This window comes from Sphaeramia orbicularis, chromosome 3 (assembly GCF_902148855.1).
Source record: "Sphaeramia orbicularis chromosome 3, fSphaOr1.1, whole genome shotgun sequence".
Taxonomy (NCBI): Eukaryota; Metazoa; Chordata; class Actinopteri; order Kurtiformes; family Apogonidae; genus Sphaeramia; species Sphaeramia orbicularis.
The window spans coordinates 48964870-48990788 of record NC_043959.1 but is presented as its reverse complement, the minus strand read 5'-3'; the positions used below and the strand labels follow the sequence as shown (position 1 = coordinate 48990788).

The following is a 25919-nucleotide window of genomic DNA, read 5'->3' as shown; positions in this document are numbered from 1 at the left end:
AAAAAAGTACAAATTTTCAAATGTACTAAAGTACAAAAGTAAAAAGTAAACCTGCATTTTTTGCCATGAATAAAACAAAACTTTTTTAACCAGGCAAAATCATAAAAGATTCGGTTTTCTAATTCCACAGTGAATGGTACTGACCAGAGCCCTGCACTGGGTCTGGTACCGGACAGGTAACCTGCAAAAACATATGGGGATGGCTAAAAAAAAAAAAAACTTATGATACAAATTTTCACAGGTACAGGCATGGGTAAAATTAAATGAAATGCGGGTGGGTAGCGGGCAAGAAAGTGAAAAAATAAAAGAAGATTCATGGATGAAAATAATTGTTAATGATGATGATCATCTAATTTGGCCATGGTTGATCCACAGCCGGTTTGTTTTATTTTGAAGTGAGCTTCGCCTGTTTACATCCTGCCAAAGATGTCATTGAGCAGCATATATTTCCCTCTGAAGCGACGTATTTGACATACTGTCACATACGTTTACTTTGAAAAAGTAACGAGCCTGTTCTGAGAATGTAAGGAGTATAGAGTACAGATATTTATGCAAAAATGTAGGGAGTAAAAGTAAAAAGTTGTCAGAAAAATACTCAAGTGCAGATACCTAAAAAAATCTATTTAAGTTCAGTAACAAAGTACTTAGGACCACATGTGAAATTCGCCTCAGGTCTGATTTGAAAACATCTGATTTATGCACTTCAGACTGCCATAAAAAATCAGATATGGGTCACAAATGGCCAAAAAAGTCAGATTTGGAATGCTTTTTCCTGCAGTGTGAATGCAGCCTTAGTTACCACCTGTAAATATCTGCGTATTTGAACTAACCTGTTTATCTTATCTACAGCAAGTGTCATTATGGTATTTGTTACATTTGTGCTATTGTGAAAGGAAGAGACAAAGGGTTTATTGTACGTGAAGGAATAAATAATACATATTCAGATTTACCTTCGCACTCTTTGTACTGTGTTTTTCTTCTTACCATTTAGAATCAAGCTGTCACTGGTTTGTTACATTCCACTGATAGACCCAACCATTAAAAACTCAGTGAACTTAAAGAGAAATACACTTCATTCACTGTATTTAATGTAACATCTTTTAATCAGTTCATGATTTATCTTCTTTCATTTCCTTGATAGCCTTGCCTGTGTTGATATTCTCACCCTTTTGTCGATTCAAGGTGGTTTAATGTGCTTAACAAGCCTGTATATCTCCTCAATGAGTAGCCAACTGACCCAGAAGGAGCTTCATTACTCTGAGAATAGGTTTACAAGGTGCACGTGATGAACTCATTACACAGTAAGTGACGGGGTCTCCAGTCTTCAGATCTACACATTTCTGATGTTAACCCGACTATTGTAGTGAAAGTGCTTCCAGATCTGTTTCCAAACATGGAGGTGTTCTCTGTATGACCTGTGGTGGACCCAGTTATCTTTAATCCTAATCACAAGTTCAGAGCCATTTATGGAGTAATATTCACGTCTTAAAACAATACTGACTCCTTTGCTTTTTGTGAAGGCAGCGAGTACAAAACGATTGAACTCCTCAAGTTAAAACTTCAAAATCTGCAGAATTACTGAAAAGCACCTGCATCATTAAGGATGAGAGAGAGAGAAGGTTCACCGATGCCATTGTAAAACATGAACCCTGATTTTGAGTGATTGCTTCATACTGTGGTTTGTTTGACTTATTTCATACTGCACACATGTATACTGTTGATTACATGTGACAACACACAACTCAAATGTATGGCTATTTTATGGGGGCTTAGTTTTATATCAAAATTAGCATGAAACTGTTTGCTGGATATCAGATTAGTTGTCTGTGTTTTACCCAGGACACTAAAATCAGTTCAAGTTTAAGTTTAGATCCACTTAGCACCCTCTTGTACCTTAAGGGATACATGTCCATTTTGTTATTTTTTTACTATCAAAAGAAAAGTTGTTGTTGGTCATTTGGGTTTTTAAAAAAAATCTATTGTGTTTAATGTAACATGTGGAATACATGCCATAGTATATGCAATGCCATGGTATTAAAACACCTATGTAATGTCTCTGTTTATTTTAATGTGTTGCACTCTCCACCCGGACGTTCGAGGGAGATGGCTGCGTTGTACGTGCTATTGAAATGACCACGGACTCGCTACGTGTCTTCACTTGTCCGTGATTTATTCAACAGCCGCCATTACAACAATCAACTCAACGAAGCACATGCGCACAACCACTTCCTCCTAGACAATATGAATCGATCAGGCATGAAACATTAAACAAAACTGTGTATTGCTTGTTTTAAATAAAACCTTTGTAAATGCATTTGATTTTTATACAAAATATGTAACGATTTTAATAACAACTATTTTAAATGTAATATTAAATTTATGTAAACCCATATTTTCCCTCATTAACTAAACATAAATGTAACCATACTGCACCCGTGCACTGCAGTACCAATACATACAAATCTATAATAATACCTGAGAACAACCAGACGTCTTAATAACCCATTAAGACCATCTCAAAGAAATAATATGCTTTTTAGATTACAAAAAATAAGGTATTTTAACCTGTCACAAATGCTAGCTCTGAGTTACTTGCCTTGTCTCTTTGCAGCTCATGTTCTCCATTCTGGTGGACATTCTGGTGCAGTTTCCACAAGTGCAACTCAAACAAATAAACAACTAAAAAGTAAAGACAAAAGTACGTCAACATACTGACAAACATACATGTACATAATTCAGCTGTAATGACACATAGGAAATGCATTTCTATCATAACATATCCTATATATGAGTACAATACAGTAACAACTTACCATTGTGAAACATCCTTCTTTTGTTTTGACTGTGAAGGAGTTTGGGTGCTTATTCCTTCTGCTTTCTCTCAGATTCAGAGTTGAATTAATGACAGAAGTGAAGCCATGTCTTCACCAGTGAGCGTACCTGAAGCAATCAAGACAGGACTGAAAAGTAGACTTTTCCACTTCAATTGAAGGGTTTTAACAAAAATATTACATTAACCATCTATGAATTACAACCATTTAAAACATGAAAACTCCATTTTCAGAAGCTCGAAAGTAACTGGACAAACTAAGACCGTTTTTAATATGTGGATGAAAACCCTTTGCATTCAGTGCTTGTCTAAAGTCTATAACCTATAGATGTCACCAAACGCTGTTTTTACTCCCTGGAGATGATTTGTTGGGCCTTTACTTCAGCCGCCTTCAGTAGCTTCTTTGTTTGTGGGTCTTTCTGCCTTCAGTTTAGTCTTCAGTAAATGAAAAGCTGCTCTGCTGGGTTGAGATCAGGTGACTGAGTCCAACACTGAAGAACATTCCATTTCTTTACCTTCAAAAGCTCTGGGGTTGTTTTTGTAGTATGTTGTGGATCATGATCCGTCTCCTGTGTAAAGTGCCGTCCTATCAGTATCATTTATCTGAATGTGAGCAGAGGATAGACCTGTTTATTTCAGGATTCACCTTAGATCCCCATCACATCATCAATAAACACCAGTGACCCACTGACATCCAGACATGTCATAACACCAGCCACCATGTTGGACGCAGGTCTGATCTGGATTAGGAGCTGTTCCTGTCCTTCTCTAGACTTTTATCTTATCTTTTTATCTAGGGTGTGGCTGAGGAGGTAGAGTTGGTCGTCCAGTAACCGAAGGGTTGGCGGTTTGAATCCTGCTGTGTCCTTGGGCAAGACACTTAACCCACCTTAGTGTGTGAATGTTTGGTGGTGGTTGGAGGGGCTGTTGGAGCAGGTTTTCAGCCTGCCCCAGGGCAGCTGTGGCTACAAATAGGGATGGGAATCGTTAAGAATTTAACGATTCCATTATCGATTTTGCTTATCAATCCGATTCTCTTATTGATTCTCATTGGGTGAGGGAATAAAAGAGTACAAACGGGTGTGTTTGCATCAACTGTCTTTTATATTTCCATCTCTGCAGAGAAAATATAACATATACAGTATGTACAAATAATAATAACAGATGACGCCGACCCAGTTTCAGTGAAAGTGAAACTAAAGACGCTTTACTAATTCCTCTATTGCCACATTTCTACTACGTGGAACCGGTTCAACTCTGCTCGGCTTGTCTCCCATTGTTGTGCACCTCATTTCCTTTCCCTTCTTACCTTCGGAAACTTGTATTTGAGGAGTTACGACGTTTGTTGCCCACACCAAAACCGGAACCGGCCCAGCGTTCACTCTGCCGCTACATTCACAAGCGCCGCTAAGTAGAGTATCAAATACGTGACATTCTTGTAAATGAGTCACATGCTGTGGACAAATGTTTGAGCAGATTGGAGGGATTCCACCCTTTTGAAGACATGGAAGCTTTGACAGTGTTCCAAGTAAGCGGACCTGGGGTCATCTTTTTAGACAGTTTCTGCCTCAGCACCATGTTGGCTACATTCCGACCAAAACAATGCAGCATATGCGTGACGTCATCACGCATGCACAACGAAGGCGGAATCGATAAGCAGAATCGTTAAACAGGCAGGCAAACGATTCCAAGGAATCGAGCTACTGGGAACCGGTTCTCAAAAAGAACCGGTCCTCGATTCCCATCCCTAGTTACAAATGTAGTTTATCACCATCAGAGTGAATGAAGAGTGGATCCATTGTACGTGCTTTGAGTATGCGTTAATAGAAAAGTGTTATATGAATTTAATCCATTACTATTATGTTACCATCACTCTGGTCCAAGTAAATTATCTGTCTAGAGAATCTTATTCGGCATTTTAGATGTTTTCTGTTCCACTCTAATCTTACCTTCCTGCTCTTTTTACCAGTAATTTGCACCTCTTTGTTAACCGTCTGTATTTACATTCATGAAGGCGTCTCTTTGATTGTAAACTTTGATAATGACACGTCTACGTCCTCAAGTGTGTTCTGGATTTGGCTGGATGTTGTAAAATGTTTTTTATTCACCAACAAAAAATGGTTTTCATATTCTTGAGTTGTCTTCTTGCCTTTTGGTGTTGCTGAGTTCACCAGTGGATTCTTTCATATTAAGAATGTGACCAAATTGTTAGATTTATCAATTTTTATTTTTTTTTTAGGTGAATCCAGAGGACACCTCATTGTACCTCATATTGTGAATTCTGGTGAGCAGTTATTAAATGTAAATTCAACAACTGTAATCAACTGCAGACCTTTTATCTGCTTCATTTGTCAGAGAAAAACCAGGGAATAGGACACATCTGGACAAGGTCCTGCTTGTCAGATTGAAAATGAGGGTATGTTTAAAATGGTTGTAATCAGTTGATGCAGTATATTTACAGTATAACCCCTTCAGTTAAAGCTGAAAGTCCATACTTCAATTACATTTTGATGTTTTCATTTCCAATCGACTGTGGTGGTGTACAGAGAAAAAAAAAATTACATATGCATGGCTGTACTTATGGACCTGAATGTATGTAAAATGGTAACTCTGGGCTTGTTTTACACTGGAAACACTAGTTGCCTCCTGTCATAAAAAGATGACGATAGTGTATTGTCTTGAGGATATTGTGCAGAGGCATACTGTAGCCACACACTGCATTATACTATTGGTCAGAAGTATGATGTCAGTCATGGATGGTATGCCCTTTCAGACACACACAATGTTTCAGGAGCTCCTTCATTTACCAGGTGCAGAATAATTAGAAACTTGGCACATCCTTCTTCTTTTAATCCGTTTTCAGTTTCAACTGTACACAGTGCGTTTTTAAAAGGAGAAATAGTGTGACCTACAAAAGTACTGCAACACAATCCATTCCTATTGTACGTGAAACCAAACTTTCCCATTAGGTGATAAGGAGGGGGGGTTACAGCAATTGTTCTGCAACAAGATCTGGTTATTTTCCCCTTGAGCGGAATCCATTCACGTTTAAGGAGAGGAAGATAATTTAGTCAATCTCAGAAACACCCAGACGTCTTCATGAGTTTCTCTGTAACCGATACATCAAGCACACCCATGAAAACCTCTGTTCTGTTCATTAAGACAGTGCCTGTGTGTTGTTGTTGTAGATAATTGAGCCAACATACCTTCCTGTATAACACTTAAAGCTGTTTTTTTCTGCATATATGGGTGTGGCTGCTCACCTGAAGCTGTTTATCACTTGTTTGAAGATGTAATGTGGTGTGTTTTTCCATGAGAATTAAGCAACTCTGCAGAGATCATCTAAACAGACTGCATAAACAGTTTTAGTTGAGACACTTGTTTTTTTTTTTTTTTTAATGCTAAGATAGAGTTTTATTTGTGTTCGTTTCTCATAACAGACTGTATTGTTTCCAACAGTGTATCAGTATCATAGAAAACTGTAACATAGATGTCTAGACTGTTGACCTGATGCTAGACAGTTTTCATTATCTCTGTTAAATTACCATGCACTGCAGTAGAGATGAGAACAAGCTTTGAACCGAATATTAACACTTAAATATATATACGACTGCAACATGACAGCATTCTTGTGGGATAATAAAACACATTTTTACCATATTATGCAATAAATTAACCTGACTTTGGATTCAGATTTCCAGTTTCCTATTTCACTTCAGTTCATTTCTCTGTGTTCAAACTGCAGAATGGCGTCCTGTAATCAATAACACATCCTCAGATTCTTTCACTTTACATGTCATGATAAAGAGCAGAGGATATGAATGAGGCTGATAAGTAAATTTACAAGTGTTAAATGATGTATGTATGAAAATCTAGTGCTGACTAATGTTAATGCATAGGTAAACTAACATCAGTTCTCAATGCATCTGTCAAACTGGATCTTTATGCATTTTCTGGATGTAAAACAAGGCTTTTATGAGACATTCCACATCCTCACATTTATATTTAATTTGTGAGACCTTTGCGCTGTGATCTGTGCTGTTCAGTTCAGGAGAATGTAAAACATTTAGTGTTTTGTCAAAACAAAACTGACCACATAGCGAAGTAATGCTGACCCGTACACAGACCTGGGAATGTGTACAAGTTGACACTTAAAAAACAAAAAGAAAAAAAAAAAAGAAGTTTGTTTAATTTATACAGATTATTTTCATGGGTTCATTGAGTGGGAATTCTATTATGTCTTTTTCCTAAATGTGCCCCTGTCCCTAATGCAGGCATAACATCAATATATTGATTATGGAAAATTGTACTAATAACTGTATTTGATTTATAAATGCATGACTTTTACCCTATTCTGAACCTATTAAGCAAATAAATTATCGTACACAAGCACACAGGTGTCAACAAAAAGATGCTGAGTTAATGCATGTTGCTGTCCTTTTGTGTCTTGTCTGTAATTTTTTCTCTTTCATTTCGTGTCTTTTTCATTCATCTTTTTGCATCACCTCATCATTCTTTTCTTGTAAAATCTCTTACTTAATTTTCTTCTTGTTGAATCTTTTGTCACTTTTCCATCATTTACATTTTTTGTCTTGTGTGGATCATTTTCATCTTTTGCTAGTTACCTTGTTTGATCTTTACAACTGGGGCCTCTTATATATTATACTTATATTAAACATAACATATATTTATATTATACATAGCATAGCATAACATAATATATAATAGCATAGCATAACATAACAGCATAGCATAACATAACATAACATAACATAGCATAATATATAATACCATAGCATAGCATAACATAACATAACATAACATAATAAATGTGGCATAGCATAATATAACATAAAATAACGTAGCATGGCATAACATAACATAGCATGGCATAACATAACATAACGTAGCATGGCATAGCATAACATAACATAGCAGAGCATAACATAACATAGCATAGCATAATAGCACAACATAGCATGGCATGGCATGGCATGACAGGTAATAAAGACCTCGTTCTACACCTTGGTTTTTGAATGGTGTGACAATGGCATAACATAACATAACATAACATAACATAACATAACATAACATAACAGCTAAGTCAACATTTATGAACTTGTTTATCACCTTAATGAAAATGCATTCACATGTCATATTGTTACGTATTTTGTTCTTACAGTCATTGACTCCTTCACCCCTTTATGGTCCCTAAGCAATATTACTCATACACACAGACGACAGATAAAGTCTATAAAATAAAGTATCATGTATTACCCTGCACACTTTGTCATTTTACCAGTTGAAGGAAGTTAGTGGAGGGTGATGAGTATGTTGGTGACATATCTGGGCTATGTCTGCTGCTATAGGATGTGACAGACCTTGAGTACCTTGCAGAGAGGCTGTACAGTGTCCCACAGGCGAGGTCCCAGGGTCAGCACCCAGCCTTACAGGATTAACACACCTGCCAGCAGCACAATGAGGTCTAATGAGCACACACTGGCAGCCCCTGTCTGGAAGCAACAGGCCAAGTGCTGTCTGAGTCTCTCTCGACTCAGTGCTCGTAGTGAAGTCCTGGTTCTCAAGTCAATGCCTTCATTAGTGACTTCATGGCCGATCACTCTCTGATGCCGAACAAAGGCTCCCACCAACACAAAGTGGCACATTCCAGGGATTAGAGACCGCAAGCACATTGTGACATTAAAAGAAGTGCATTTTTTTTTTCTGGCATGTGAGGAATTTGCTTTGACGAAACGAAAAATAGATTTCAGCGTAAACCATTTTGTGGAATGATTATTTTTCTTATAGACTGTTGTCAGTGTCTGTCACAATGTGTCTAACAAATGTATGTGTATGTGTGTGTCCATATACACTCATATATGTGTTATATACTGTATTTGGGTTACATACATGCAGATAACTATAGCTCTGTGAAAAAATCCTAGTCAAGTTATAATGACCACACATATGCATTTATCAGTCTCTGTATTGGGATACAATCTGGATATGTGTAAAGTAGAAACAACAAGTAAAAACACCAGCTTCTCTAAACCAAACAGGTGATATTTAGTGTGACCCCCCATTGTATTTAGCATGTCTTTAACCCCTTTTGTACAGACAAGAGATTTATTCTGAACAAACAGTAACGAGGAACGCTTCATGGACCTACAGGCAGGAAGGAAAAATAGTAATGAGGAATGGTAAAAGAGGTGCTCTTTGGTGAAAGGACCATCAATGCACAAAAAATACAAAAGCCAAGACACTCTTTAATGGACATTGAGACATGCCATAATTAATAAAGGCATTTTAAAATTATAAGAGAGTGCTTTGGTTTTTGTATTTTTTGTGAAGACATTTTTATTTTATTAATTTTCTGTTGTTTTATACCAGGTTTCATTCAACACGTCAGATGTTTCTAACTGTTTATACTGCTTCTTGTCATGGGGTCAGGGGTCACACTAAATAGTCACTTTAACCTTTAGAACCCTTTTAATTCAGTTTTTTGTCTGTGTTTTAAGGCTGTGCACATATTTCCTCTATGTATTTGCTGTATACGAAGGAAAGAGAATAAGAAATAAATAAGTATGCTCATTTAAACCCTGCAAAAACAACAAAGCTAAAGGTGGCTAAAGCTAAAACACTTTTGCACAGTCCTGAAAAAACTGGTTCTCACTACTCCCTCTAGTGGTCACATACATTAATAGCAATAACTCAGTCATGAATAAATTCACTTCACATCTCTATTAGAATACACTGACATCATTGGCATAGCATCAGAACTCTTTATTCTTTACACTCTAATAATAATTTCAGGTAATTTTATGGTCACTTTTTTGAGTACAGTAGTGATGTAGAAATACTACATATAGCTCCTTTTGCGTGTTCACTATGTAATTTTAACGTTGTGTAACATGGTAGAAAAGGCCCACACAGCTGACGTTATACCAACAAAATTCAGGAGTGAAACAGCAAGTGGCATTTTGACCCATTTTCACCCTTCAAAAACAATTTTTTTTGCATATTAAACCATAAAGACCCAAACATCCACTGGCAACCAAAATCATTTGCTAATATAAAAAATCTGATCCACTAATCCTATCAATACATGTAAATGAATGGTGTAAAATGCAGTTTTTCATCTTTTCATGGTCATCAGATATGACCCATTTGGATGTTCAGAGGCTCCGTAGTTACCATGGAAACACATCATTTTCTACAACACTGATTCACCAGTAAAACCCATGGAGTTGGATCAATGACAGTGGATGGAGACACTTATTTTGTGTTCAGTTAATGAGAGATTATACTGAAAAAGTCACTTTTTCTTCCATTTTCTCTTTTTTGTTATAATAACATTCAACTTTTATTTGTACTTTTATGGACATCAATCATGAAAAATTAAATATAGGAAAATACCTGATTTTCACTTAAGAATGCCAAATACTGAGCATAATATTAGAATAAATGATGATAATTACTTAAGAAAAGCTAAAAGTAGAGAAAAAATCATTTAGGAACTGTCACAAAAGTAGCATTGGGTCTTAATTTCATGGCAGTGAAGTTGTGCGGTCCAGTTTATAGCTTGAAAACATGATTAATATGCTGCATCTCTTTATTCGTACTCTTAATATTTGATGTGTTTCTTTATAAACTACGACAGGTTGTGGTTATTGAGCACGTTAAGTCAGTTTAGTTAAAGTTCTTGGTCATCTTCCTGGCCTACAGAGTGCTGGTCAAACCATATAATATTTACTTGAAGCACCTATAAAGTATTCAAAGGCTAATGCAGCAGTATTTGATTGAATTTTGGACTTCTATAACTCATTTGTGTTATTTACAATGTTTAAAGTTTTGTTTTTTTTAAGTAACAGTGCGTATTAATAAATTCAGTGCGTGCCAATACACAAGATTATAACCAAGGCTCATTTCCATCTTTACTTCCTAACATAAAAGAACATAGCTCATATAAATCAGTACAATCCAGTGTGCTCATTCAATAGACAAGTAAAACACATTATACATTTATATTATAGTGTACACACACATGATTGAAAAGTGCCAGATGAGTTTACATGAGGTGTTGGAGGCAGGTTTAATTGTCCGGTAACCATGATTTTAGATGTTTAGTGAATGAGCTGAGCGTGGGTAGGTCTCGTTTAACAGTTGGTCATGTGTTCCAGGTTTGAGAGGCCCAGTATGAAAAGACAGTAGTTACAATAGAGTACTGTTGAGGACTGTAATGGACTTATGAACAGTGAAGGAGTGCCACTTTAAAGAGAATACACAGGTCATTTCCTCAGAGTTGGTTTGTTTCACAGCTCTCCCTGAAGATAATTAATGTGACATAATGATTTAGTGGCATGTAGACCTCTGGTCCCTCGAGGTCCCACCACGGGAGACGCTCTGTCCAGTCCATGAAGGGCTGGAGTTGGGACATCCTGCTGCTCAGAGTGTGTTTCCTTTCTCAGCTTCCACTTCCCTCTGTTCACCTTCACAACCCCCCGCCCCTGGCAGAATGAGTCAGACAGCAGCGATGCTTCAGTAACTCTAACCTCCGATTACATGACCCCTGAACCCTGTGGTGACCCCAGAACAAAGACTGTGGGGTTTTCTTTGTCAGGGTTTCAGATGTTTTTGTTAGTGTGCACGGCAATGGAGATAATATTGGTATAGTCATACGATGAAGCTGTAATAAAAAGCTTTTTAAAGTATTGTTTGTTAAGACTCCAGGTGACTCCTATAGTAATTTTGTGAGAAAAAAAAAATATTCAGACTTATGACTGGTATTCCTAAAAACCTTTTGTCTAACTAATAAGGCCAGCTCAGCGAAAAGCTTTAGAGAAGGACACTCAAGATTCCTGTATTTTCTCTCAAGGGGCTCTGCAGTTGTGGAGACACTTCACATAATCAAAACTTGACATTTATGCAATCCCATTCATCAATGTGGGAAACACTCCACAGACTGCATCTCTGAAACAAAAGACCAAGAATGTCCCTTTTAATGTATGTAGTATTACATTCTCACTGGCTGCATGTGATTGTGAAAGAGGGTCATGCTAATTTATGTTTTTTCTGTTTAACAACAAAGTGGTAAATGAAAAGAGAGCCTCATGAGAGTGTGGAGCACAGAGGAGAGGACTGCAGAGTATGTCAAGAGACAGGAAAGCTGCCATTCACACGGCATGTAATACAGTACTTCCCCTTGTTTGACAATGATGCTGTCCTAAATTCACACAACAAAGACACTTAAGGTGGCTTGTGTGTGTTTGTGTGTGTGTTCTTGTCCTCACTCTCTGCGGACTTACAATGTTGGAGCTTTAGAAATTGAGTGATGACACAGGCGGATTCTTGAGCAGTCGGTTCAGTTTTCTGCCGTTAAACAATATCATGAAATAAGGCTGTTTCAACTGTTAGAATACTACAGGTAAACACTGTTGATAATGTGTCCCCTCTGTTAAATAAAGACATTTACTGGGTTTTTTGTCTGTTGGTTTGTTTGTTATGTCCTGTTTGAATGCTGTTGTTCTCTTTATTTTATGTTTTACTGTATTGTGTATTCATTTTGTGTTACCTTCAAGAATGTATGTATTTATTTATTTTCTGGCATCTCATTATAGGTGTGTATGTATGTATATGTGTGTGTGTGTGTGTGTATGTATGTGCATGCATGTATGTACATATGTATGTATGTATGTGTATGTATGTGTGTGTATGTATGTATGTATGTATGTGAAAATGATCAGTTAGGTTAACTATAAAAGATCCAAGGGAAGTGATTTTCCATACATTATGCTGATAAGCTAAAATATAGACTGTCATGAGGAGAAGCAGTGGGTTTAGTTTAGTAAGTTATCCTTCCTCCCATTCCTTTTCAAATATGCGAATAAAGTCATATTTTGTTTTCATGTATATGTAAAAGTTTTTTCTTGTAATCTGTTAAAGTAGGATTACTTTGTTGTGTTGTATATTCAAAATAAACTGAAACTAACATTTAAGGCTATTAGATTTTCTTCTGTGACTCAATATGGTTCCATAGACTGATTCTTTTATGGGTGTAATCATATTTTCCTAGGTTTTCTTACCTTCTGTACATGCTCATTTTTGTATCAGTATTACCAGTTCATTGGTCCTCTATAGGTTCTGTATTTGATCCATTTAATGACTGGGAAAACCCTGCATGATTCAAGACAGGAGTTTTATCCTGAGCACTGGTCTTTACTGTATTTTCACCCAGAGGTGGGAAGTAACAAAGTACAAATACTTCATTAGTGTATTTCTGTTTATTTTTCAGTTATCTGTACTATGTATTTATTTTTATGAAGACTTTTTACTTTAATCCTGGCATTTTAATACAAATATCTGTCTTTCCTTCTAGTCCGTACATGTTCAAATATAATATGGTAAGAGGAATTATTAATTATTTTTATTTTATAAGGCAGTGTGTTTTCGTAACATTAATACCAATTTTTAACCTCCATTGTTTGGACAATAATACACAGAAAAATGGGTGTATAGAGCAGTGTATATCATGATTAACAGATGCAGTACATAAATGACTAAAGAGAGACTCGGATGTGGAGGGAAGGTGATATTATAGATTTAATGGAACATCAGACAGTGGCTGAGATAATACTGACATGGATCATTTGAGGTTCAGTAGCAGAGCGACAGTAGAAACGTAGAAATCCTTTGTACTTTTAATCTGTGAGTACATCTCAGAGCTTGAACTTTTGAGTTCAGACCTTGAATTGGTACTTCTATCAGAGTATTTTTACTCAAGTACTGTATCTCTGCTTCTGCTTGAGTAAAGAATGTGTGTACTTGTGTCTCTTCTATTAATTACTATTGTGTTTGAACACAACTCAACATTGTGACTTGATAAGCAGGACGACGATTGTGTTTTTGATATGCAACTGCTCTTAGTCCAAAAAAAAAAAAAAAAATCCCCAAAGTTGCTTGTACTAAGTGAGTGATTTCTGATTTTTTTTTTCTATTAGTTTGATCTGTCGGAGCATAAACTCTTGATGTTGGCTCTAGTTGATTGTTTCGGTCCACTGACAGGATGTGAGATTATCTCGACTAGCTGGTGTTTAACTCATACTGTGCAGATCTCAAGGGTTTAAATGAGCCCAATCAAGCAGAATTAATACAGTATGTGGTTTCTGAGGGATAATTATGCCAAGATGTTTTCCAAAATGATCGAAAACAAACTGAACTAAATCCAAACGCACATTTACAATAACTGCTTATGTTGAGTAAATCGCACCAGTGGTTTAAAACACCAACTATGAACTGCACTGTAGGCTTTAAATGATGTGTGACCAGAGCTGGGCCAAAACTATTATTATTATTATTATTATTATTATTAAAAGAGTTCATATCAGTCAATACCCATAATTATCATGATAAACTTCAACTCATGGTGTCTGTATAGTTTAGAATCCAAGTGAAAGTTGAAACCAGACAGTTATTTGTGGTTTTGAACTATTCTTGATAGTCAGAATATGATAAACACTGGCCAAATAGTGGAACATTTCAAATATATAAAGGTAGCATATACAGATCAAATACTGTTTTATTTGGTCATCATCCAAATATGGAGTAACATTATGGAAAACAACAAAATATCAGAAAAAAAATATGTTTTAGCTCCCAATGTAAAAAAACAAACAAAAAACACAGAAATTACAGAACAGAATAGAATAGAATAAACAAAACAAAATAAAACAGAATAGAATAGAATAGAATAGAATAGAATAGAATAGAATAGAATAATTGTTATCATCCTGTTAGGGTTAGCCCTAACCTTACCCATACATGATTCCCAGACATGCATCAACCAGTCGAGGATCCAAAGGCAGAGGTCCAGGATTTGCACAGACCTCTAGATCCCCTTACCCCACATAAATAAAGCACGGGTGTTTACACAGCTTTATAACCCTCAGCTTCTTTTCGGTCAGACAGCTGCTTCATGCCCAGATTATTTTTTTTCCATTTGAAGAAATCTCGTGCTAAGACCTTGGCTGAAAAGCAACAAGTCCAAATGACTTGTTACATGCAGAGCTCGGTTTTATCAGCATGTGTCTGCGTCTCCAGACTCTCTGAGGCTCAGGTGTGTCTGTCATTTCCGACTTGTTGTTTTTCAGTCGAGGTCTTAGCTGACTGACCTGTCAGCCTCCTATTGTTCCTATAATGATGGTTATACACATATTCTTAACTGCCCACATTTTTATTAGTATAGAAAAAGGATGGTTTTATTAGTCTGTTTAGCGTCATATTATTTTATTATACACTGTTACCCATATAGTTGGAATAAAATATGTGTACCTGTTCATGAAATGATTGTCACAATATGTTTTATTCCTGATCGATAAAGTGTAACTGAGACTCAGTGTGTAGTCATTGTACCTGGACACTGATAGATTACTGATGTGTATAAATAGGAATAAAAGGAGGAATGTGTCTGAAAACAAAATTATTCCAACTTTATGAGCAACAATTTCTCTTGCAGTTCAACAACTCAACTACATGTTATGTCTTTTTTTTTTTTTTTTAAGACTTTACCACTTTGTTTTTTCCAATAGTCTGAAACAGTCTTGAATGATATGTCATACACTGTAAGCCCGGACTTTGTATTTACTAAAATGCTTTAATTATAATGTACTTAAGTGGTTTAAGTTTTATTACATTACTATAAAATGTTAAGTATATTCTACTAATTTGTAGACATAGTCGAAAGTACGAAAAAGTTTAAGTTGAATGGCTTTAAATCATTAAGTTTTAGTCATGACAACACCACTTATCTCCGCATTGCATTGTGGGTATTGGGCATGTTGTTGAAAATGTGTTCTTTTTCTGTGCAGGGGTTCAGCGGGGTTGTGGTGTTAGTGTTAATTTGGACTTAATGTGCGTATGTCAGTGTTTATTGGCCTTTTTGTGTTTGTTTTTGTATTTTTGTAGAGCTGCACCATGAGTCAGAGCCATAGGAAGAACTATGGCTTTACTGTTCATCTAAGCTAGACTTTGTTTTGATGAAAGATTTTATGTCTCACTAAAATAATAGCATTTCCTGTACTGGAAAACTACACTGAGCTATTCTCTTGCTTACCTTCCATACATGTCGCAATATATTAAGTTGAATAATTTCACAAAGCAATTTATTTTGCAAAGATTTTAATTTAAGTCAACTCAGAATGAGGCCAATACACTGATGATATGAAGTTAGTGATTATCCGAAGCAATTGACATTGCAACAAATTTTAAGTTAAATTAACTTGGCATTTAAGGTGTTGTACTTAAAATAGCATTTTCATTCAAATCAAGCATTTAAGTTTAATACACTCAAGTTTTCATTACTCATTACTCAAATTTTTTAAGTAAACTCAACTCATCCGGTATTACAGTGTATGACTGCTGTATGTACAGGAACTTAGATGATGTCAATAATTTGTATTCGAAGCAGAAAATTGAGGCAGTGAGAGTAACATATATGTGATCATTGTGGCACAAAACAATGCCAACACATCCTTATGTAACCTTACACTGGGAACGTGGCATTACCCCTTACGTTTACCTATTCACTCATTTACGAGAGTTATGCAATGTTTTCTTTGCCTCTGTCACTCAGTCACTGTATATGCTGAGACTTTCTCAAGCTTTTATTCTTCTTGTGTTTTAGAATAATTCAATACACCTATTAAAGCAGGTACACAACTCCAGAGATAAAGCTCTAGTAATGTATACTTTAGTGTTATTTTACGCATCGCTGTGTAGTCAGACGCAGAGCAGAACATGGGCGGATTTATCAAGGGTGAAACCAGATACAGTTTGTAATGCTGTTGTTGATGGCTTTTTTTATTCTCCAACAGAATAAAATCAGAAGTGAGAAGCGGTGTCAGATTTTCCTTACAGATCTGGCTGCAGAGGAAACAGGAATCTGAATAAAAGAAAAGGATCATCATGTTTAAAGAGACTTGGATGTCATATGTTCCCCGAATAATGTCAGACATCAGATAATAGAAATTAAGACACATAAGCATGAGTGAATCGGATGTACAGCCAACAGGATGGATGCATCATGTTTGACTCATTTTTATTCTGCACCTAAAACCTTAGACTTGTATTTCTGCCAAATCTACTGAAGTAAATATCTGACATTTTCATCACTCTGTTAACACCTTTCATTCGTGTGTAAAACTCCACTTTTTGCACAATTAAACTGAGTCTCAAACAGCGAAAAGACACAGGGACAAATAGATTGAACCATCTGTCTTTATTTTTTATGTCAATACAGAAATTAAATGAAACCCCCCCCCTTCCCCACATACAAACATAGAACTGTTCTACACATATTTAGCCCTTATATTATACTCCTGTTGACTCTGAAAACAGTGCGATTCCTGAGGCTGTGGAAGTTGTTTTTAGTTGTAGTTCATTCAGTGATGGTCTGTGTCCCAGTCCTAAACCAGGGACTCCCACTGTCTGCTGTCTGAGTCCTGGCTGTGCAGAGAACTTAAGCCTGTGTCTGAGTCGTCATCGTTGACACTGTGAGCCTTGGACAGACCCCTGGCCTGTTCCACCCACTCACTCTTGGTGTCCAAAGTGCTCTTCACCCCTGTCTTGTCTCTGTCTGTCCCGTCTCCACATCCTTCCTCACCGGCCCCGCCCTCCACATCCAAACTGTTCACTTTCTCCAGTAAATCTCTCATCTCCTTCTCCCTCGCCCCGTAAATCTCCTGGGTCAGCTCTAAATCGCTCCTAATAGCTTCTAAATCCGTGTTGAGGCGCAGACCGATGTATAAACTCGCATCTAACTGCGTTTTGATCCTCTCGTCCTCCAAAAGCGGTTCGTTTTCCGCCGGCTGTGCGTCCTTGTCCCTGGTCTTTTTGCTGCGCAGCTGTTCTTGTCTCCTCTGCATCCAGCGGTGGTTCAGCTCCTCCTGGACCTGAGCTGAGATGGTGTCTATAAGAGCCTCCTGCTCCCACACCTCCTCCTGTAACCTCACCAGCTCCTCACACTGCAGGACATACGCCTCAAACTCCGCCAAAGTCTGCGCTGAACACAGTTTGTCTGCGTCTTGGCACGAGGCTGCGTCTGCGTCCACCAAATATGTGTTCTGCACGTAATTAATCCCGTGTCTTTGAATTCTGTCATAATGCACTTTTGCTTCGCATCGTTCAATCTCAGCGTCCAGTTCTATAATCCTCTGAATCTGCTGGCGGATGGTATGATCCTGAGAAATCACAACATGAACCAAAGTTTCCATCTTTTCCGCAGATGATGCGTCTTTTGGCGCCGCTTGCGCTCTCTTTTTATTAATCTTCTCCAACTTTCTGAAAGCTTTCCTCACAATCCTACGCTTCTTCTCGGGTGAGATGACCCCCACTGGTATCCGTGGGGTCCCCTTGGAGACACAGGGGCTCTGCTTGCTCAGCACCACGCGTGCCTCTGCGCTCCTGGCTCCGTGGTTCGCCAAAGACGCTTCGCTTTTCACCAACACAAACTTCACGTTCTTCTGCTCCTCTCCCCACGCGACCCACAGGCGCAGTATCTTGGTCTTGTTCGGTAAAATCCTTTCGAAACCCCTCCATTTTTCCACGATGCAGTAAGATTGTGCGCATTTGGAGAGCTGCGCCGTGGACGGGCCGCGCTGTGAGTTCTGGTCCTCCAAAAGCACCTGGATAACATCTGCGCAGGTTGTGCGCTTTGACAAACCCAGGACCAGCTTTTCCTCTCGGCAGACCCACACTGATACCTTACTCTCCTCCACTTCCATCACGCTTTTAAAGTAAAACAACAACTATAACAAAGTCTTTAAGTGCATCTACAGCCTCAGATCTGCGCCACTCTCATTTCCTTCATGTGCATCTGCTGCGTAAGGCGCATCTGAGGAGCTGTGGATGTCGTGGGAGGCGCATGTGTCCTCCTGTGGACTCTCCGGAGGCCGAGGGAAGGAAACACTTGAGCTGCGCCTTCACAGACACTGTTATGATCACGTGACTGCCACTGGTTATCAGGATCTGTCACAGGATGGGTAGTATTTCTGTGGAGACTTAATGCTGTAAATGATGTCAGTTTAACCCTTTCATGCATAATGGTCACTACAGTGGACAACTATTCTACAGCTGTTGTCTTAATAATAATAATAATAATAATAATAATAATAATAATAATAATAAACTTTATTTGTATAGCACCTTTCATACAGAAATTGTAGCCCAAAGTGCTTCACATTGATTGAAAAAATACAATATTAAAATACATTAAGATTTGATTAGAAATACAATAAAATAAAAATAAATATAAAAACAGCGCACATTAAAATATTTGATTATGCATAGAATTTTTGAAGTGCAAGAAATAAGATGAAATTTGAGAGAAATACAATAAAATAAAAATAAAAGCAGCGCACATTAAAATATTAGATTATGCATAGAATTTTTGAAGTGCAAGAAATAAGATGAAATTTGAAATACAATAAAATAAAAAATAAAAACAGAAATACAATAAAATAAAATAAAAATAAAAACCACACATTCCTGGTTCCTGAATTGTGACCCCATTTTTATCTCCTTTCAAAGGCTAATGAGAATAAAAATGTTTTTAATTTGGTTTTAAATATATTCAGTGAACTGGCTTCTCTAATGTCTTTTGGAATTGTATTCCATAACTTTGGTGCATAGTTAGTAAAGGCTGCGTCCCCCATTTTCTTTGTAATATTTCTGGGAGTCGCTAGTAAGCCTGCGTTTGATGACCTCAGTGTTCTAGTTTGTACATAACTGATCAGTGAGTTTGCAATGTAACTTGGTCCGGTTCCATTTAGAGCTTTATACGTGAGGAGTAGTATCTTAAAATCAATTCTGTAGGTTACCGGTAGCCAGTGCAGGGAAACCAACACTGGAGTAATGTGCTCTCTCAGTATATTTTATTTTATTGTATATTTTATTTTATGTATATTATATTTTTATATTTTGTTGCTTTAGTTGGATATCAGCCAACACAGTGACACTTATGCATCATCCCAAACAATGCAATTCATACCATTACTGTAACTTTGCTGTTCTTGATATTATTGCAGACTGGAACTACATCTGCAAATGGACGTCCATCAGTCCTGGTGCATCTATAGCCTGTCCGTCCATGGGAGTGGATCTCTCCTTCACTGTGGTTCTCCCTGAGGTTTCTCCCTTTTCCCACTGGGTTTGAGTTTTTCCTTGCCGAGAAGGAGGGTCTAAGGACGGGGGATGCCCTGGACATTACTCATTTTCTTGCTGATTATTTGACTGTTGATGTTTACACCCAACTGACTCTGTAAAGCCCTTTGAGATAACCTTGTTGTGATATTGGGCTATACAAATAAAATTGAATTGAATTGATAAACCTGATCTGCAGTAACATGTTTGAGTTTAAACAACGGTTAATTGTTAGACTGTAATAAACAGTTTTGGGGTTATTTTTAGACAAAAAGTTTTTTTTTTTTTTGGACATTATCTCCATGAAGTGAGTAATAACTAGTATTAGAATATGTTAAAATGTGAGAAAATATTAGATTAGCAGCATTAAACATGTTTTTATTTCATTGTTTTCATATCATTTTCTGATATTGGGTTTTAAATACATGTTTCTTTGCTTCAAGAGTAAAATGCATGGTGTAGCTGAGTGGACATTTTTGTAAATCCATAAAAAAAAAACAAAAAAAAAACCATCTCAATTGTATTGTTTTTTCATGCCTAAAGAGGAATAAAAACACTCAAAAAAAAAAAATCAATTAAGGTTCTCATAATTAATGCATGAAAGGGTAAGAATAAAACTGTTTGCACATTTATTAGTTGACAGCTCAGACTATAAAAGCAGAACAAAACTGCTGGAAAAATAAGAAATGTAGCCTATTGGATGTAATCGGGGTGTGAAGGAGATTTTAAGCAATATAGTAAAAAAAAAAATGCTCCAGGAAAATATCTCCCACCCCACCTTTGATTTGCAACTTAAATTGAAAAAATAAAATAAAAATCTAAAGTAATAACATAGCAATAAAATAAAACAGCATTGAAGTGTTAAACTATTTCATAGACAGTTCAACATGTTCACTGGACCCACTCAAAGACAGGGTGGATGTGCCAAAAAGGAGGCAGAGATGTTTACTTTGATGTTGATCTTAGTTGAAACGTGCAGTGATTCTAGTATGAAGAGCAGTGAGGGTTTAAGAGAGAGGTTGAGATGATTTTTTTTAGAGCAGGTAATTCACTGCACAAAGTCAAGTGGGTGTAGTTGTCAGCTTTAGAAAAGGACTGAAACCAAGGGTGCAGCGGCCCTACTCAACGAGAGGTGGATGTTTGTGCTCAGTTTTGTTAGAGCAGATCTGAGAAATCACCTTTTACTGCAGGTGATGTTACTATAGTGCCTTTCTGAAAAAAAAAAAAAAAAAGAAAAAAAAAGGGCTTTGCTGTGCAGAATTTGAGTAAATTGAGAGTAAAGTGCTGAAACCATGAGGTGAAACCATGCACCTACACTCTTAAAAATGATAAGTTGGCTTAACGTAAAAAATTGAGGCAACAATTTTCATTAATCTTTTTAAGTTATTTCAACTTGGCAAATTGCTTAAATGCCACAAGATTCTAGTTCGATAAACTCTATTAATTTAGTGCAAACATGATTTGCCTTTTACTCTACAAGCTTAATTAAGTTGTACCAACTTAATTTTAATTGTGTAAAAACTACTCCATTTAGTTATACTGGCTTACTGTTTTACTTTTATTCTACTCATAAATGTCCATACAAGTGTTACCTTAATTTTTTGAGTTGGCCTAACTTATTTCTGTAGATCAGAACAAACTCCACATAGAAATTCCCGTAATATAATCATATTGCTTATTTTTCTATGCAGCCTAATTACTAGATATATCTGCATGTTAATATCTCAATAGTACACAATGCTGTTGACTCCATGCGTGCAGTATATCAGATTTGACAAGTGTTGAGGAGTTACATTGAACAAAAAGACAACAACTAGTATTAAACACACTGTAAGCCTGGATAAGTAGAGTTTACTCAAAAAATTTGAGGCAAGTAGTTGCACTTAAATGATTTGAGTAATGATCGACTAATCAATTGGTTTAAGTAGGTTCAACTTTAATGCTAAAAGTATTGAACTTAAACTATTAAGTAGAAAACACTAAACGACAAGTTATTTGTACTTTAAATCTGTTGTAAAATCAACCCCACTATCCAACCATTCAACTCAGCATTTTAGGTTACACTGACTAATTTTCTCAATTGCAGCCAGATTAATTTATCATTGATTAAACAACTTTTTTTAAGATAATGAAACTCAAAATCCTAGTCCTGACCAAAATAGTTACGAAATTATTTAACTTAATATATAGTACCAGAAACGGTAGTTAACTCACTGTCTTTTGCCAGTACAGGAAGTGCTTTTAATTTGACAAGATATTACAATTTCCATTATAAAGTAATAGTCCTAGATGAACAGTAAAGCCATTGTTCTCCGTATGGCTCTGACTCATGGTGCAGCTCTACAAAAATACAAAAACAAACACAAAAAGGCCAATAAACACTGACATACATACATTAAATCCAAATTAACACTAACACCACAACCCCGCACAGAAAAAGAACACATTTTCAACAACATGCCCAATACCCACAACGCAATGCAAAGATAAAAAGGTGTGGTCATGACTAAAACTTAGTGATTTATTACCATTCAACTTAAACTTTTTTGTACTTTCAACTATGTCTACAAATTAGTAGAATATACTTAACATTTTATAATAACATCATAAATTTTAAATCATTTAAGTGCATCGTAATTGAAGCATTTTAGTAAACATCAGCAGTAAATTGACAGTGCAGTAAAGGCCTGGTTTGGCTTATGGCTCTTCCTCATGGTGCAGTTCTATAAAAATACAAAAATAAACACAAAAAGGCCAATAAACATTAGCGTGCACACATTAATTCCAAATTAACACCAACACCACAACCCTACTGAACCCCTGCACATAAAATAACACATTTTCAACAACATACCCAACACCCACAATGCAATGCGGCAAACATGCCACAATATATACTACAATTTTAAATTAGAAAGGAGAAAAATGTGTATTATTCAGTCCTTGAATAATTCAAACTACTGTTGCAGAAACAGAGCTAAATTCGATCAAGCCTTAAAGTTTAGTAAAGTTCTGTGTAAAATCAGGTTTCTCTTTTTTTTTCTGTGTTTCCCTTCATTTCTTGTTGTAGGCGTGGTCTGTCAGTAAAACATGTCCAGGTACGTCAGCTTTGAACTCAGCTTTTAGAGGAAGATTATACGATTTTTAAGTTGTACTAAGTTAAGACTGTTTCCCTTATTTTTCAGTTAGACCAACTTAATAAAATAACTTATCAACTGATTACGTGTACATGTAACAAACTTATTTTTTTAAACAGAAAAAGCTCTTGATTTTAAGTGTAACTTACTAACCCCATGAATCATTTCTTCGAGTGCAGGCACATCAGATTTGTACTCAACTTTTAAAGGAAGCTGACAAGATTTTTAAGTTGTACTAACTTAATATACTTCTTTGTTAAGTTAAAGGCAGAAATATCTGTTCAAAATCGATATGTTAATAAGTTAAGACTGTTTTCCTTGTTTTTCATTTAGACCATTTTAATAAAATAACTAAACAACTGATTTAAATGTGTACATGTAACAAACTTATTTTTTAAGCAGAGAAAGCTCTTGATTTTAAGCTTAACTTACTAACCCCATGAATCATTTTTTATAGTGTAAATAAAATCATATCCATAAGAGAGACCAGATTTACAAACTAGAGAGAGTGAACCAGTGAAACAGTGAAAATAATAGCAGACAGTCATCACGGTTGTGATATTGTTACAGAGCAACCAGTGGTTAAATTGGCTTTTGTGAGGAGGGGGAGCCCTTGTGCAGACCATGGGTCAAAGGTCGTCTTATTTCATGAGCATCTACATTATATTACCCTCATATTTCCCCCAACTAATGTAATAGTTTTTGTTTTTTTTGTTGGGTTTTAATGTGTGGCCTGTGTGATTGAATAGTTATCTAAGCAGTGAGGATGCTAATACTTTTCAATGTATTATCTTTTTAATTTTGTCATGCAACAACAGAAAGTTATTTATTTGCACATTACAAAGCTGCATGAAGAGGATCAAATGCAGTAGAGCAGATACATTCAACAGTAATCTATGCCTCATACAGTTCAACTACAGAGTCAGAATACAGTGTATGTTCAACGCAACATGTAAAAATGAACTAAAATGAGCATAATGGGTAAAATGGTTTGGCTTTCACTCCTACTGGGATTCAAACCCCAGTCTCTTGCACCAGTTAGTATCATTACCTATTGATCTATCCAAACATTGATTTAACTAGTAGTAATATTACCTAATGAGCTGTCCACTGATATATGTAATAATATATAGTGGTGGTAGATTAAACTTGTCTACAAGGAAAATGCTTCCAGAATAAAAGTAATGAAATTTTACCACATGAGAGTCACTGATGAAGAAAAATCAATTAAAAAATGCTGGTTGGCTGAACTTTCCAAGATACAGCCTTGGGTCAAAATGTGAAATTCAAGAATTAACAAGAGAATGGGTTTGACTCAAAAGGAATATTTGTCTCAGAGCTACAAGATCTACTTCAAAACACTGTCTGCACATTAGAATACATTCACTTTACAGGTTCTATTTAGTGGAAGATTTATAAAACTATTATAGAAATGTACATAAACCAATACAGGGTGGGGAAGCAAAATTTACAATGAACATTTAGTTGTTTTTTTCTCAGCAGGCACTACGTCAGTTGTTTTGAAACCAAACATATATTGATGTTATAATCATACCTAACACTATTATCCATACCTTTTCAGAAACTTTTGCCCATATGAGTAATCAGGAAAGCAAACATCAAAGAGTGTGTGATTTGCTGAATGCACTCGTCACACCAAAGGAGATTTCAAAAATAGTTGGAGTGTCCATAAAGACTGTTTATAATGGAAAGAAGAGAATGACTATGAGCAAAACTATTACGAGAAAGTCTGGAAGATACTATTAAAGAAGAATGGGAGAAGTTGTCACCCGAATATTTTAGGAACACTTGCGCAAGTTTCAGGAAGCGTGTGAAGGCAGTTATTGAGAAAGAAGGAGGACACATAGAATAAAAACATTTTCTATTATGTCAATTTTCTTGTGGCAAATAAATTCTCATGACTTTCAATAAACTAATTGGTCATACACTGTCTTTCAATCCCTGCCTCAAAATATTGTAAATTTTGCTTCCCCACCCTGTATATATGTGTAATAACACTTAATCATATACCTTGAAAACATCTGCAACCGGCACTTTTGTCATTTATTTTCCAATTAATCTTATCAAAATACGTAACATTTAGCACATTTAATCTCTGAAGCAAATTATTTCTAAAAAAAATTGTAGACCAGTGTTATTTTATCTTGGTCATTTTAAAAGTAGCTCACAAGCTGAATGGTGTGTCCAACCCTGCTGTAGGCTCTAGAATTCTAGGATCCGTTTAGAATAGATGATGATTTAGATGAGCAGCGCATTGATGTTGACGTACTCAGATACTAGAATTATAGAATGCATTATGAGGTGATGTCTGATAATCCCATGTATCTGATTTGGATGTGTCTTTGGGTCATCTACCACTTATTCAATTCATGGTTTATTTTGTTTATCAGGAGATGACACTGAATAACAGAAATAGTAGAGGTTTGTTTTACACAGAGGGAAGGGGAGCTTAGCTCTGGTGGGGTTTGTTGTGGACCTAAGGAGTGGGAGCTGAACTCCGGTGTGCTCCAGCCCAATTTAACCTACGAGTGCAATATGTTTATGGTTTATTAGTGCGTCTAAAGCACAGGTGTCAAACATGTGGCCCGGGGGCCAAATCCGGCCCGCCAAAGGGTTTAGTCCGGACCTTTGGATGAATGTGTGAAATGCAAAATTACACTAAGATATTACCAATCATTTTAGTTCAGTTTCCACATTCAAACCAATATGATCTAAAGTGGGTCAGAACACTAAAATAC

General features: G+C 36.4%; 1 protein-coding gene across 1 annotated transcript; it reads right to left on the bottom strand.

Annotated features, from left to right (window-relative positions):
- Nucleotides 1-17243: 17243 nt before the first annotated feature.
- Nucleotides 17244-18852, bottom strand: rassf10b (Ras association domain family member 10b). The gene has a single exon (XM_030160654.1). It carries the CDS (start codon nt 18604-18606, stop codon nt 17290-17292), a length of 1317 nt encoding a protein of 438 aa, XP_030016514.1. The 5' UTR covers nt 18607-18852; the 3' UTR covers nt 17244-17289.
- Between the last annotated feature and the right edge of the window lie 7067 nt (nt 18853-25919).